We start from the raw sequence: 16,574 nt of genomic DNA, 5'->3' as shown, positions 1-16,574 counted from the left end.
TGGGTTCCTACCAGTCATTGGGATCATCTTTCCTTTCCTCTTCTGATAAGAACTCTTGCGCAGATTTATGAGCATTATCAAATTCACACACGGCTTTTGTAAATGTTTCAAAGGTGTCACTAACTTCATCAAGGTTTCCAACAACTTTCATCAAAGTCTTTATTTCATTGTGTCTCCTGGTGGACGCTCCCAGATTGGCTGAAGCAATGCAGGACTTCAACACAGCTGCAATCCCAGCAGATTTTACGGTTTCCAATTTATTTAAACAAATAAAAAAATACTCTCCGTGGTTGACTTTCTTAAATAATACAAACACTTAACATAAATTATAGTTTAGGCCTCCACCTGTCCCTCCTTCCTCCTTCCACACTCACAATGCAGCTCCTCCTGATTTTAAGGAGGAGCCTGACAAGGAGGAGGCGATGTCCTCACAATTCTAATCATCAACTAAACTACAAAAACAAGAATACTTCAAGTGATATTTCTTATCATTATGTAAAGGTATAGCAATTTCGCACAGAAAACTTAAAGACACAATTGGCTCCAACAAAGATTTATTCACCAAAACTGCAACGTAGATATGAAGACGGAGTTGTCATAACGTCCTGGTAAGACTTGACACGTTGCTGATTCTCAACCGACCCACTAATAGGGAACGTGAGCTGGGATTAGACCGTCGTGAGACCGGTTAGTTTACCCTACTGATGATTTGTTGTTGCAATAGTAAGAGTTGGGAAAGTGAACAAACCTTACAAACCTGCATGAGGTGTCAACCGAGTCCTTCGCTTCCCTAATGAGACAAGATGGCGAGAAGTGTGTGTGAATGTGTCTGCTGAGACGTCTACCCTGAGGACCGAGAGAGGAACATCTCCTTCAGAGGGGGACGGAGACGCATGCTTAGCAAAGTATTAATTAGAATATATCTGAAGTGTGGGAAAAGAGCAGAGACTCCAGATGAGAGCACACGGCCTGCAGTACGGTGGGTGAACAGGAGGTGGGATCATGAGCTCGCGCCTCACTGACTTCAAATGCAGAGGCTGGAAGAGATACGAGCGTTAAAATGATCTAGGTTCTGCTCATTCGTCCAACCTAGATCAGGTCCAAGGAGCAGGCTGTCCAGAGACGGTCCAGAGACGGTCCAGAGACAGTCCAGAGACGGTCCAGAGACGGTCCAGCATGTGGCACCGTGTAAGAAGCAAGCAGGATTGTTGTACATGGAGAGGAGCGAGCAAGTGGCCGGGACAGTGTCCAGAAACATCAAAGTACCCAAATCCTGGTGGGACGTCCCTCTGAGGGGGGGTGAGAGCAGCAGGACTGAGATCCTGTGGAACATCACCAAAAGGACAAACACCCCCCACCACCTCTGACTTTTTAGAGGGCTACGATATTGCTTAATATTTGCCAGGACAGCTTCCCATCATGTGTTTCATCTCCGTCTTGAGATCAGATGTCAAATGTGACGATGTCGTCCAGGTCGCATGCGGTTATGTGAGCTAACCAGGAATTCCACTTCGAGCCGTGTATGATTTAGGTGTTTCTGCTTGTAGGACTAAAAAAAAAAAAAAACAGAGGACATCGGCTTTTAACGTGGCCTGACCCACCAGGAACTAACACACCTTCAGTTTAAGGCTCCTGGTGCTGAATTCAAATTCATGAGGCTCCTCTGCACTCCGGTGACCTCAGGTCACATTCAGTGGGTCGAGAAACGATTCCAGCAGTGTGTTTAGCTGCAGGACGGGATCTGACTTTGTTGGAATTATTCGGAAATGCTTCACGATTCATTGTTTTATCGATTATTCTTTGGAAATGAAACCCGCAGGGTGGCGGTCTTAAGGTATTTTCCATGAATTATATATTTGATAGAAAGTTTCCAGCACCAGATTATAAAGTGTGAAGGGTTATCACGGTCTTCACACTTCCTCAACCCTCCTATTATCCTTAAATATTACTCACACCTGTTCCACTTGGGGTCAATTTGTCTCCAGAAAATGATTTACGTGACATTGTTGACCAAGTTTTTGTGTCAAGCACTTTGTTTATTTGTTGAATACATGAGGAAAATGAAGTCTGTGACTGAGGTGACCTGTCCTCCATCAGGTCAGAGCTTTTCAGTAGAATTGAAGTATCTTAACAAGTTTGAATTCAAATCTTCTCAAATGTAATGACATTAATGGCCACTAGAGTTTGTTGTCGGTGATGATGTGTTCATTCTTTCTTCACTTTATGTAAAAAAGAACCAGTTTTCGATTCCCATTCCTAACGTGGAGAATATAAATCCGGCCCATACTAACAGCGAGGATTAAACATGAAGATAATGCAGTGATAGAACTGAATGAATGAGCTGAATTAAACACAAGCAGCAGCAGAAACATAACCACTCTATAATATACGCGCAGTAACTCACAAAATGAGATTCTTTTGCATCATTAGCATTTCTTCTTCCCTATAAGTCGTCACCAGCCTCAGTGTTTATGTTCCTGCTGCGGAGACAATGAGCCTCGACTGCTCGACTCACAATGAGAGTGAAGCGGTGCAACGAGTTCCCAGCAGCCTTCAGATTCACCCTGACATCCAATCAGAAGTTCACAGGGCTCAGACTTCACACTCTGCCCTCCGCAGCCCCGAGGCTCCCGGCAGCCGGGAATCGGTTGGCGCCGCGTCGAGCCGGAGCGCCTGCGCTCAGCTTTGAAGCTGCGGGAGGCGCCGGGGAAGGTGAGGAGGACGGAATGAGAGCGAGGGATGAAGTCAAAGACGGTGAAAAGGAGGAAAGTTGTGAGCGGGGGACGGCAGACGAAAGGAGATGGAGCTGGATGGAGAAAGACGGAGCGAAATGACCCACTTTGCAGCACAAACACAGGAGCTAAATTTAGCCGCCGCTCACCGTGGAGCGTGCATCGCAGCCACAAAGCTGTTAGCGTTCGCCGCTTCAAAGGAAGACAGTGGAAAGGGTGACGGGAATAGATTTCTTTATTTAGAGCCGAGTAACGTCTATTAATGTTTGATGGGCGACACAAACTCCCTCTATACGGCCACTACGCCGGGAACGTCTGCAGACAGAGGAAAGTTTAGGATTTCACCGTGAGACGCGCTGCACTATGCATCCATCCTTTTACCTCCTTCCAACTTTGCACCAACCGAATGGCAACGGCAGCATCTATAATGCATTTCTATTGAGGCAATTCAAATATTGCTCACTTTCTATTTTTAGTTTACATCGACTCCACACTTATTGTGCTTACCGTGCAGGGTCAAGATCAGGCCAGAGTATATCACAGTCCTGACGATGAAGAAAAACCACCAACAGCCACAGAAGAGTACAAACAGTACTGAAAAAGTGTTTGTACTCTCAATGTCAAGTTAAAGTGGCTCCACACCGCAACAAAATAATCCACACTTTCTCTTTATTCATCAAAACCTTACAGAGCCTCAGCACAAACACACTCACAGTCACAGTCACACCTTCAGGCAGTTTTAGAGTCACTAAAGTAACCTGAAACTGAAGTTTTTAGACTGGAGGAACCTGAATGACGAAGAAAAAAAATAGCAAAATACACAAAAACACACCAAAATGTTAGTTTTTTTCATTCATTGTAAATAAACCCCAAAAAAACTATTTAAGGTTTTGAAATTCCTGAATAAAAGGGAGCAGAAAGAAGATGAACTTAGACAATCTGCCTCTTTATCAATGTCATTTAATCCTTTCCATTGAAAATTAAAAGCAAACATCAAATACCGTACAAACAGAATGACGATGAAGTCCGAGTGGACAACGGCTGCTCTGTCTGCAAAATATACCAACTCTACATACTTTTAGGGCCTCAATCAAATATTACAAATTACAAATATCATATCTGAAATGACTGCCTGCACTGTCCAAATTTGTCGATGAGATATTTTACGTAGCAAATGAACATTTTGTCCCCAAAGTTAAAACACAAGTTCTAAAAGAGAAGAGAAACTTTGACGATGGTGAGAATCACAAAGATGTGCTATTTAATACCAGAGGGGAAAATGTGCTGTAAGGATGTGTAAGAGTTTCATTTGAATCCACTTAGAACTGGTGGTTGTAACCAGCTGTAGAAAGTAGTTTGTAGAAAGGTTGATTACCAAAACTTTGAAGGCATCAGTGCGACTGCAGACGTGCAGCTCTCGGTCAGGATCTATTAAAAAATCTGGTTTGAGGAATGAAAAGAGGCGAATTGTTAACGACGCCATGGAAGGCTCAGCCTCATTGATGCTGGTGGGAAGTCAAAGCTCACCCCAGATGAAATACTATATTTTAAAGCAAAACATTAGCAATATGTAATTTATTACATGATTCTAACACACATGGGATATTTCTACCCGCTGAAAATAAGTTAGGATCTCCTGTGAGGTCGGGGTACTTCAGAAGTACATCAACTCCTGTTTTACCAGGTTTTGGTCGATGTTGTGAAGGAAATGATCGAGGAGCACACATCGAACCGCTTTGTCTTTACTTCCATCCTTCTTAAAATGTCCACACAAACCAGACGATCAGATCCCCATTAGATTTGGACAAGAATCAAGAGCAAACCTGGGAAACTGTCCCTCTGCCGTTGTGGACCCTGGCATCACCTGATCCTCATACTAACCAGTTTAACCGATTCCTACGTCCCTTCAGTTTCCAGATGGTCCATCATTCAGCTCTGTTGTTGCACCATCGGCAGAATAAACCTGGCTTTTACCAGATCTCAGTCATACATGTTCACCGTTAATGGAACGTTACATCACAGTGCTTGAATCACGACGACAGTCTCAACTTGATTTCAGACCAACGCCGGAGGAAACATCCCTCAATGTTCTCCGCACTGAAGCTGAACTGGGCTCACACCAACACGTCGCTGTTCTTCGAGATTCTGATTTAATTAGCTTTGTTCTCATTAGCGCCGCCGCCTCAGAACTCTTCTGTTGTAGGAATTACAATCAAGGCTTGGACTGTGTTCGGTCTTCACTCGAGTTCATTCAAACTGCCACCCGGAGAATTCCAAAGCAGCGCCGCTCGAAGTGGAGGTCAACACGCGTACTAATCTCATCCCAATGGTGAAGTACGGTGGAGGGGGCATCATAGTTTTGGGCTGCTTTGCTATTTGATTCCTGGACACCTTGTTATCATCCATGAAGTTAATTTGTTCAGGATAATCTTACCGGCTGAAACGTGAAGGTTTATCCTTCAGGACATTAACGGGTTATTTTGAAATTGAAAACACAGTGAATGGAAGCTAAATGCTAAATGCTAACCTCAGAGCAATGCTTCAAGCAAAGAGTCTTCAGCAACATTTTAAATCTGAACCAGTTGTTGAATATAGTAATTAAAGACTTCAAATGGCGAATAACACACTGAAAATATGTCAGGGTTAATATTTAAAACAGAACTATAAACTGTTAAAGTTTGAATGTTTTCTGGGTATTTTTCTTTTGTTTTGTTTTTTTTTTAGACTGGTCGACTTATTTAAAACTTTTCATCGGAAACATCCCTTAAATACATTTGGAACATCAGTTACTTTCCGTTGCAGCGCCGTGTTGCCTGCACAATGCCAACCTCTCGTCACAGCTCATGTGATGATGCAGGAATAACAATGTTAGCAGGTGATGGACTCAGAAAAAGACTAAAATCCCGCAGTGTGTCGGAGCCTGATTGTGAATAGCACTGAAGTGGCGCTCTGATTCGGATGTCGGCTGCTGCCGATGGTGACGATGAGGATGCTGGCGGCCTTCTTCACCTGACATCCTCTCCCTCCGCCCGCGCCACACACTCCCGTCTCAGATCTGCAGCTTCAATCAGTCAGCGGGGCCGATTGCTCGGTGGTCATCAGAGACGGGGGGTCTGACACGCCGCCAGGCTTGTTGACTTCACACAATGGGCCGCCAAACACACAGAAACAGCACAAAGGTTGTCATCTGGGAGTGAGAGGAGAGGCACACAAAAGGCTGGAAGTGCTTCACAAGGGTGAAATGAGCGATGAATGACTAGAACATTCAGCAGAATATATCTCCTCCCGCGGGTTTAATTTCCCTGATGCTCATACTTCACCAAGGTCGATGGAGCTGCTGCGTACAGGCGTTTTGTTCTGCCCCGCTCGGTGGCACAGACAAGGACCCACGCTGTCACCCAACTAAAAAACTACCTCCCGACTGCAGCACCTATACATAAAGCAAACACGCCCCCCCCCCTGCATATTCACAAGATGTAAAGGTGGAAAACCGACGCGTTGTCCTTCGTTCATCAGTCTGCTTCGCCGTTCAAAGCCGCTCTCACTTCACAGTGATCGAGCTGCAGCACAAAGCGTCCCGAGGCTGCAGGTGACACTTCAACACCGCCAGCAGGAAGACTCGGAGCAGGTGTGACACGAGGAGGGAAATAACCACAATTCGTCACACACGGCGCCATTTTAATTGAATTCCTCCCCACCACTGGGCAGCAGTTACACAATCCACCATTTCTTTAAATGAAACGCTACAAAGCTGAAGCGCTGTTGGGCAAATGAAACGACGCCGTTCCTTTATAATTGCTGCCTTTTTCCATCTTTCTCATTTTGGATGCGAAGCTAAAATCAGGCGCCTCCCGTGGGCTAATATCAGTGATATAGCTGAACGTCATTCAGAGGAAATGTGATTAATCGCGGCTCCCAAAATATCAACACTGCGAGCCATTTAACCAACTGCTAATTAGTCTGCTTGTCATGTGTGCAAAGACTCAATCAGGCTGTGAAATATCAGGAAGAATAAACATCATGAATAAGAGGTTCAATATTTAGCATGCAAGAAGCCCGTATGAAATCAACAATTGGCCGGCAATTTAAATAAGGAACAGTTACGTGCAGAAGAAAAAACAAAACTTAAGTCAGCCTAGTCAGTTTTGGTTTCAGCTCTAATTCTGCCAAGTCGGAGAATATATTGCAATATATATATATATATTGAGGAAATGTAACAAAAAATGATGTAACATGTCTTTTTTGCCTTTTAACGCATCATTTTGCCTACATTGTCAGAGAAATACAGTAATAATGAAGTTTTTTGTGCTGTAGCAGCATTCTGCTGTCAAACAGTGACACCTAATGGTCCCAGATAGTATATAGTTTGATATACAAGTAGCTTCTTAATCCTAGTTGTATGATCAGCCAAGCAAACAAACAAATTGCATTTATAGTAAAAAAATACAGTAATCACATGAGGTTTCTGAGCATCATTTTGGGGGTTTTCGTTTCAGAAAAGTTTTGTTTTAACACCATTTTGGAAACAAAGTCCGTTTAGACAGAAATCGCTGAAACGCAAACATAAAAAGTTGCTATTAGCAAGTCAGGCCACGAGTTGGCACTGTTACTTATGTCTGTGATGAAAGCAGAGAACATTACATCACTTTTTAATCACGGTCAAGCGCAACAGCAGCATTTCTTAAAAGTTCTTTTTTCACGTGGGCGTTTTGGAAATCTTGGGTTTCAAAACGTGTAGACGCAGCCTACGGGAGCTTCTTCATCAAATTGCCCTCTGCAACATAAAAAATGACAAAAATACCTGTAATTATTCAAAACGTTGGTTTTGACTTTAATCCCCTCCTTCACTCAAATAATAGGAAGTACCATATTGATCCACATGTCGAGTGGTTTTATGCATCTAAAGGCTCCATGTTGGAACTATTACACATTTTCTGTTTTAAAGTTTTTTTTACCTTTCGAAAGCAGATTTCATTAAAGCAGGTTCTGCATCAGACTCGACTGTCTCTCCCTTCTCCTGGATTTCTTCCTCCCGAGCTGACAGACACGGTGATGCAAAGCGAGTCGGATCAGGCCGGAGACAGAGCCAATCGAATTGTAAAGAGCGAGCCCCTGACATTTCTCCCACACACTCATGCCGGAGACGTTTCAGTTTACATCAGCCCCGCAAACTAAGTTTGTGAACAGTCACACGATTCCAGGTCACATTCATGCCCACAACCACTTCTCTTTTCTATTCATGTCTTCAACGCGGCAGCACTCCAGTATGAGACGTCTAAGACGGCCGTAGGTCCACCTGAAGGACTGAGATTACACAACACCGCTCTACGTCATCTTAATCCCATTCCTGCTCAGTAAGGCCGGAGAGACGGCTTCTAACCATCAACCGAGATGCAATCCCGTTTCACCCACTCAGATAAACATGTTTGCTCTTCTTCATTCCCGGTCCAGATCCCGGGGACGGATCTGAAATGAGTTTTCTGAATGGGTGCACAGGCGTGCAGAGCGGGGTAGGACATATCAAGGAGGCGTGATGAACGGAGGCGAGAGAGGAGCGAAACGAACAGCCTCAGCCACGGGGGTAAACACTGCTGGGACCGCACACGGGCTCCACTCCTCGTCGCCTTCCCTTTACATGTGTCTCTGCACTATACAGTTAAATGAATGGGTGCTGCCTGACGGATGTGTGGTCATCATGCACTCTCTGCTCCGTCCATCCAGCCATCGTCTATTCATGCCTGGTTACAGTTGAAGCTGATTGTACTTGACACTGGGCGAAGGACGGGGTAAAATATAGTTCATGGTGGAGATGATGGAGAGGAACGGTTCTGCACATGGCCAGCGTTCCGGCCCGGAGGCTTGGTGTTGGTGTTGTTCTCTTGTTTCTCTCCTGGCTGTTCCCATTCAGGCTCCAACGGAGAAGCTGAGGGTCAGCGTGTCGTTTCACCACTTTTAGGTACATTTTGGCACCTTTTCAAAAAAATTTATATATAAATTGGCTGATTTGCTTCACTTGTTTTTTGTTAGTTATTGGAAACCTTTGCCTTTATTTCTGAACGTTTTCATCCTTTATCTCCTGGTCCACCTTCACAGTCACACTCATAGAAAACCTATAGTGAGTAATCCACCCAAGAAACGTGTCTGAATTATGGAAAGAATCCGGCGAGAACCGTGGAGGTTATTGTTTTGGGGATTTGTTTCGCTCTTTCTTTTGCTCTGATTTACAGCAGCTGTAAGTGAGCTTTACGTTCCCCCATCAGAAACACATCAGAGCGGTTTGTTCTGCCTCGTGACAGCCAGAAGAACTATTTCAGTTTTATACTTTTTTGCTTTTTCATTTGAGATTCACTGCTTCTGAATTTGCAGAGCATGGAAACAATATTCATCCCAGTCTTTTTGTGATATGTTGACATCGTACACATCACTCTATTCATACTTCTTTCTTTTAGGTCTCACTCATGTTTACTGGCTGCAGCTTCTCCCAGCTAACATGATTACAGCAGCAACGTCATGTCTTAACAATAAGCCGGTCTGCCTCTACTTCACCTACAGTATGTCACAAAACTAGTTTATGAAACTTTGCAAACTTCAAGCTGAAGCGGCAACAGTTCATCAAACACCCTGAGACCCAAAGAGTTTATCCAGAAGGAAAAGAAACTCTTCATTACAGAATATAACAAAGAACATATATTTCAATTGTTTAGCGCTTTTCCACCAATTGAGCGGTCCGGTAGCGCTCGACACTGTTAATCTCACTGTCCATCCACTGGGAGCAACTTTGGGGTACAGTGCCTTGCCCAAGAACACTTCGACATGTGGACACGGGGGAATGGAGAATCGTACCCGCAACCTTCTGACTGAGGCTTGTTTGTTGCATGGACACGGGAGCAATAATTCTAACCATGAAGTTATTGATCCAAATAAATCAATGAATCACGAAAACAGACTTGACGAAAGTCGCTAAACTGAAAAGTTGCAAACACATTGTCGGAGACACGAGTGAGACGACAGGAACCCTGTGACGGCTCGATCGCTCCCATTGTGCTGCCAGGTGACTTTGGATTGTGCAGTGAGAAAAGCTGAAGCCACTTTCAACCTGCTTAATGACCCAGCATTTATTTCTCTCTCTCTCTCTCTCTCTCTCCAGATCACTGGGCCGGTGATGACACTTTCAAACGTTTCTATTCCAGACCAGATCAACCGAACCGATGCGCTCCGACAGATCTGTGGTTCAGTTGGTGGAGTGGCTCATCTTGGAATCCTGAGGTGGGTGAGTTTACCTCCCCCACACCTCCTCTGCCCATGTGTCAGTTGGGTTTCAGTGTCCAAGACACTCTTTTCCAGTAGCACCTTCAACGCAGCTTCAGTAGTCACTGCCGGTGTGTGAGTGTGTGAGTGTGTGTGTGTGTGTGAGTGTGTGTGAGTGTGTATGGATGAAAGTGACACGTAGTGATAAAAAAAAAGCAGAATTTCTCATTTGTTGAGTCGTTGAATGCCTTCTTATATTAAACTGCAAATTCTAAATGTTCTGTGTGGGTCGCATGTTCTTTCTTTCCCCAGGTAATCTCCAGGTAATTCTTCACATGGAACTCCGGTTCTCCAGGACCAGCATCCTGCAGGATTCTGCTCTCTCCTCAGGGCTCATTATTGGTTCTTTGGGTTGTTTTTTTACAAGCTTGATAGAACATCAACGTTAGATTCAGGCTCCAAGAACAAAACTTTTGTTGTGTTTTATTGTTTCTGTTTACATGAAAAAAAAACATAGCGACTGTCTCCATGGCAATGGGAGGAGCACTGCTACTGAACACTCACACCTCGGCTGTAAATAGTTCTCTGCACATGATCAGTAGATGGACAATAAGAACAATGTCCAACAGTCTATATTCTCCTGGGACTTGGTCGTTTTATTTCACCGTAATAACGTGTGTGGTTTCATTACAAAAACAATCCACAGCGCCCACTAGTGGACCAAAATTAAAACTACATCGTTGACCCTCATCAGTCTGGAGAAGATGGACCGTGGATGGATCTGCCTTGGCCCAGCTCAAATCCTTCCGATAACAACCCAGCTCATACTCAGCACGGCATTAACGTCCAGGAAATTGAGAAATCGAAGCTACGTCATCAGAATACCAGCCCAACATGCGGAGGTGAAGCTGCAGAGGTGAATATCTATGAAACCAGACGTGTGTCAGCTGCGAGAAAGCAATGTGGAATAATGTGGAATCGGGTTTGGTCACCACTCAATGTACATTCACTAACGCAGAACGAAATCCGTCTGAAGGGGGAAACAACACGTCCAACATGCTCCTTATGTAACAGTCCACATGGTGCTTCAGCAACGCTCCTCTGACACATTTCCTTCTCAGCTTCTGTGTAAGACTATTAAAAGAAACAAGCCAGGAGTCGTTTATCAACGGAAAAAAAAGAAGCATTCACACGCTTCTGAAAAAGATTATTTTGCTCAGCTTGAAGTAAAAGCAGCTATTATCCACTTTGATGCCATTTGTAGACCTATCAAACCTCCCGCAGTCGAAGATGTGAGTGTCTTCACTCAAAAGCATCACATGCATGTGTTAAAGTTAAAGTTAAAGCTGTGTTAAAGTTCAGTAAAATCAGCTTTAAATCGAGGCTCAGCAACTCCAGTTTTATTGTCTTCTCATGTGGTATAAATCATTCAATCCCTGACCCATATTTCCCAGCCTGAAGAGGTTGGTGGAGCACTGGAACAGGAAACAGTGACGCTGCAGAGAGCTGCACTCCGCCGAGGAATAAACAAAACCGGCTTTAATTAGATTCCGTCTAAATACGGAAACGGGACCTTTTAGCTAATCGAGGGTGATTTAGAAACGACGATCAATCAGGACGGAGATCGAGACGAGCAAAGTGGGATCAATGGAGGCAGCGCAACCAAACATCCTCAACGTGGAGCTCAAATACATACGTCAAAGTTTATGAGCGTGGCTGGTCGTGTGGCGGGCAACAAAACAATAAAATACTAAAGAGCTGATCAACAATCGGAGGAGAGAAACTCTCTGGGGTCGACAAGCTGTAGGTATTTCATCCTCCAGTTGTGGAAAATATAGATTCTATCTCTTCATTCATGGCATGTAGATTCATTTTTTTTTATTATGTCTATATATTCAATGTAATTTTTTAAGGTTGGGACATGCTGAAGTGAAACCAGACCTGGTCCAGAGAATCAAACACTTTGAACTGTGATGAGTTTGCATGTCCTCTTGCATGTTCTTGGAGCAGTCGAGAAACATGCATTAATGCAAAGACCCCAGTCAAACACAAACACATAGTATAAACACTAGACGTTTTCTGCGTGTTGGGGGTCTGTTTACACGACGACGGTGCTCCGAGCCACAGAAACCAGTTTTTGCTGAAAACACTCTTCGCAATAGAAAAGGAGGAAATATATTCTCCTGGACTTGGTACTTTGATTTTGACAGTCGCAGTGATAAAAACCCAACTCTGTGTTCTGCCATGGGGGGGGGGGGGGGGGGGGGGGGGGGACAGGTTTCATTACAAAAACAACCACTAGTGAGCCGACATGAAATCTACGTCGTTTTCAGCAGGTTGCCGTGTAAACACGAAACTTTCCTGAAACGAAAACGTTAAAAACGATGCAGTTTCGCCTGAACCGGGGCCTCAAGAGTCTCGGTCGTACAACAACGCGCTGCACCAAAGTGAAAAACAGAAATAATTCTTTACTCAAACAAAAGTCATTTCCAGGTCTGTCTCGGTGTCTCGGGGCTCATCTCTCCTCCCCGTTGGACCTTTTCCACCCTAAACCCAGCCGACGGAATCGTTAGTGCAGCTCCGGCGCGTCGGGACGTGACTCATAATTCATCCCTCTTCATCGTTAACACAAGTCAGTGAGTCACGACCGGGCGCACCGAGTCGTCCTGCAGCCCTGTGAACCGCTCCACTCACAAATCACACCCATGGTGCATTTCACACTTTGTGCTTTAATGCACCGATGACAAAAGTAGCATAAGCGCCATCTTTTGTGCTTCTGAAGTAATCTCAGTGCTAATCCACTGCTAAAGTAGCGCCGGTGAGACGCCGCCGAATATGAATACGATTCTCAAGTTCTTACATGAGAAAGATAAAGGGGCTCATCATTTTGAAATTTCACTGTGAAGAGGCGGCTTTACCCGTCGCATAACATGGACGGACGAGGAGAACATTGGATGAGAAAGGAAGGAAGAAGTAGGTAAAACTGGATAAACTATTCAGCTCTGGAACAAAGTGTGCATCTGCAAGCAGCTTCAGCTCTCCTGTACTTTTTCTTTTTTCTACAGCTTTGAACGATGATTCTCCAGAGATGCATGAATGAAACTTTATACTGGAGAATATGCTGGAAGGTTGGCAGTGTTTCAGACGCCTCGGCGCTCGTTGTAGATCACCGGAGGCATATTTCAAGCTTTAAAGCAGGCGGCGATGTCTTTGCACCGGTAGGTCAGCTGTCGGCGGCTTCACTGCGACGGAGGGCGAGACTCCAGCCAGACATCCTTCCTAATCTCAAAAAAACAAAAAAAAAGGGCCCAAAAACAGAGCAGCCGCTGTGGAAACGAGGGTCATTAAACTCCAGCAGAGCTTCACAGGCTTCCAGGGAGCCTGAAAGTCAAAGCATTTCATATGATTTAGATTAAGTTGAACGATTGTCGGGAGAACGAGTGCAGTCGGAGCCTTTAAACTCTAAAATGAAAGAATCCCCATCAGCAGAGGCTGAAAGTCACACAGAGTGTCAGATTATGCTTTCCTGAGGTACTTTCTGCAGAATGTCTAGCCGGAAAATTAGAGGAGCAATCCTGCAGAATAACAATAAGCTGTCGCATCCTGTAACTTAAAGCAGTCCTTCTCTGTTTCTCCCCCAGAGGACCGTCGCCTCTATTTCAGCTCTGACTTGCCAAAACTTTGCAGTCAATCTCGTTTTTCAGCAGAACAGGTCACCAGAAACACATATTCAAAGATTAGAAAGTCCAGAAACGAGCACAGACGAAATTCAATCTGATGACGTTCTAGTGCCAACGTCTTCATCACCATGCAACCCGGCAGATCACAAATTACTACACAAGAATAACGTTACTCACAATCACTGTGTCTCCGGCCCCATTTTCAGAACTTTGTCCGTGTACATGACAGCGGCGCTCGGAACCACTGAAAACACCATTTTTTGAAAACGCCTGTTAGAGCCCGATATGCAACGACGCCCCAGAATATATATATAAAATATAATAACTCCTCAATAATGTAAAAAGGTTTAACAGGAATTTAAATGTGATCTTAATATGTTTGATGACTATACATTATTTTAATGTTATTGGATAAATGAATTACAGATTGTAGAGAAGAGAGCAGCCATACATAAAGACAATAAACTGTAGAAAGATGTAAGTCTAAACAAACAGTCCAGACTTTTAGAACTCTTTCTTTCAGAGTTATTCAAACTGAAGCAATTCAAGCTCAAATCAAATCCATGAAATCATTGACTCACTTTATAATGTAATAAAATTATTACAGTGTTTGGGGAGAAATACGTTTGCCTGCCCCATAATGTAATATTAAAGGTTTTCAGGTTTTGGGTCCAGGGTCTTGTTACATTATCAACCAGTTATTATATTTCATAACATTTTGGGTCGTTGTTAGATTTCGGGCTCCAACGCTCCAACGCTCCAACGCTCCATGGAAGAGGCAGAAAATACAACTTTTCTGAAACGCTGCTACTGCACATGCCCAGTAGAGACAATCAGAACAAGAGTGTCATGACTCCATATTCTCCTGGACTTGGTAGTTTTATTTTGACAGTCACTGCAACAACGATCCAACTTGGTGGTCTGTCCACGAGAATGTCTCCTGTTGTTAATGTTTAGAGTTCGTTGTTCTCTGCGGCATGTGTGTGTGGTTTCATTACCAAAACAACCATCAGCACCCGCTGGGAGTCCTATAGGAAAACTACATTGTTTTCAGCGTTTTCTGCCATTTCCATGTAAAGAGACATCATAAACGATGCGTTTTCGCTTGAAACTTGGTGTAATCAGGGCCTCAGCCTGTGTGGCGCTGGAGCAGTTGGAATAAAATTTGATTGAACCTTCAACACAGACTTCGGAACAGTCCAAACGCAGCACAAGACGGTTGACAGACTTATGCTATTCCTGCTGGTGATCATAACAAAGAGTCCGCCTCCATATTTCATTTCTTCTTCACAGGAACGTAACAGACATTCAATTTATAGATACGAATCAGCCTCTAATACACGTTTATACTGCGGAATGAAACGCTGGGAATCAAACCTGTGACATGTCACCGTGCGGTGGCAGTGCCACCTACACATGTGTGCCATCACGTGACCTCTGGACGCCTGGCAGACCTCTACTCAAGCGGGTCTCCAGGATTCAGGGTTCAGGTCAGGCTGCACAGACGTGGGATGAATGAAGCACGGAGGCTGTCAGAGATAAATAACTTGATGTTCAGGAGGAATGCAGGAGCCACGCCAGCATGCCATTCAAACCAATGTCACTGAAAGCTCTGGTTCTACTGCATGTTTGCACGCCTGCATGATGCGCCTTCATCCTCGTCCTCCTCCTCCTCCGACGTACCTCTCATGGGGTTCTGGATCCACAGGATGCCTCCGATCAGGTGAGGAGACTGCCCGAGCATCCCGGACACCCTGACCGGCAGTCACAGGAAGGAGCTGGAGACTTCCCCGGTCCACATGTCAGCCCAGCAGCAGCCACCTGCTGCCCGGACAGCCGCGCTCAATCACAGCCGCTGGGTTTTTGGAGCGGAGCGCGCGCACGACGCGCGCATGCACGCAGCTCTGTTGCATCACAACACAGAGCATATATAAAAAAAGACAATAAACGTCGTCTCTGGAGACAGAGAGCAGCTCCAGTATCCTCCAGAGGACACGCAGTGCCCGCAGCACCAGACCGCGTCGGACCTGTTAACCAGCACGAAGACGCAGAACGAGGCTGCGCGTGAAGCGGCGGCGGGGTGACGGTTTACGGTTCACGGTGAGATCAGCGCAGTGGAGCAGATGCCCGTTAGTTTAAATGATCGTTGGGACCTGACGCAGGCTCGTCGTCTGTCACACTTGACCCGGCGGCTGCGTCCCGGAGCTCAAAACGGCTCGGATCCGCTCCGCAAACAACAACTGTCAGCGGGCTGCTAAAGAAAATAAACGCGTCTTACCTTCCACGGCCATCGTGTTTCACTCCACAGATCCGTGCATCGCAGAGAGACAGGAAGAGAGCGGGAGGGAATGTTAAAGTCAGCGCGCTCTCATCGCACCTTGTTTGGCGTCTTCTCATCACTTTGCTGCGGCCAAGCCGGAGCGCACAGCTGCTGAGGCCGCAAAGCATGCTGGGAAGTGTAGTCCAGCCCTGCTCTGCAAGCATGGATAGATAGATAGATAGATAGATAGATAGATAGATAGATCATTAAACATTTAATACACTGCAAAACTCAGGTTTACTAAGAGTCAGAAGAGACAAGGTGAAACACTTTAATCTCAATAAAGCTTTTACTTTTTTTTATTCTCCTTCTCATGTTTTTCTTAATTGTGTATTTCCTTGTTAAGCACAGTGCAATATTATGAATCTAATACATGTATGTTTAGTAAATAGTTTGTTGTTGTTTCTTTTTAATCCAAGTCTATTTAACTGGTTGGGTATTTAATACTTAAAATACATGTTCAAAATAAAAAAAAAACCCAGAATAGATAACATTCATCCATCTGTTCACCTTCTCCCACTGCTCTGGTGTCATTCGGGTCTGGAGGCGATCCCAGCTGATGAGTGAAAGCCAGATGCACCCTGCACAGGTCAG

At 44.7% G+C, this 16,574-nt stretch overlaps 1 protein-coding gene across 1 annotated transcript in view; it reads right to left on the bottom strand.

Annotated features, from left to right (window-relative positions):
* samd12 (sterile alpha motif domain containing 12) overlaps positions 1-16,068 on the bottom strand; it is a 112,208-nt gene extending 96,140 nt beyond the window's left edge. The window contains exon 1 of the mRNA XM_080485675.1: positions 15,939-16,068. Within this exon, the coding sequence (XP_080341801.1) occupies positions 15,939-15,951 (13 nt within the window). The 5' untranslated portion in view covers positions 15,952-16,068. The remainder of the gene's footprint in view (positions 1-15,938) is intronic.
* Positions 16,069-16,574: the final 506 nt, after the last annotated feature.

This window comes from Lipophrys pholis, assembly GCF_963383615.2.
Source record: "Lipophrys pholis genome assembly, chromosome: 17".
Classification (NCBI taxonomy): Eukaryota; Metazoa; Chordata; class Actinopteri; order Blenniiformes; family Blenniidae; genus Lipophrys; species Lipophrys pholis.
The sequence above is the reverse complement of the archived record's forward strand: the minus strand, read 5'-3'. Positions and strand labels throughout refer to the sequence as shown.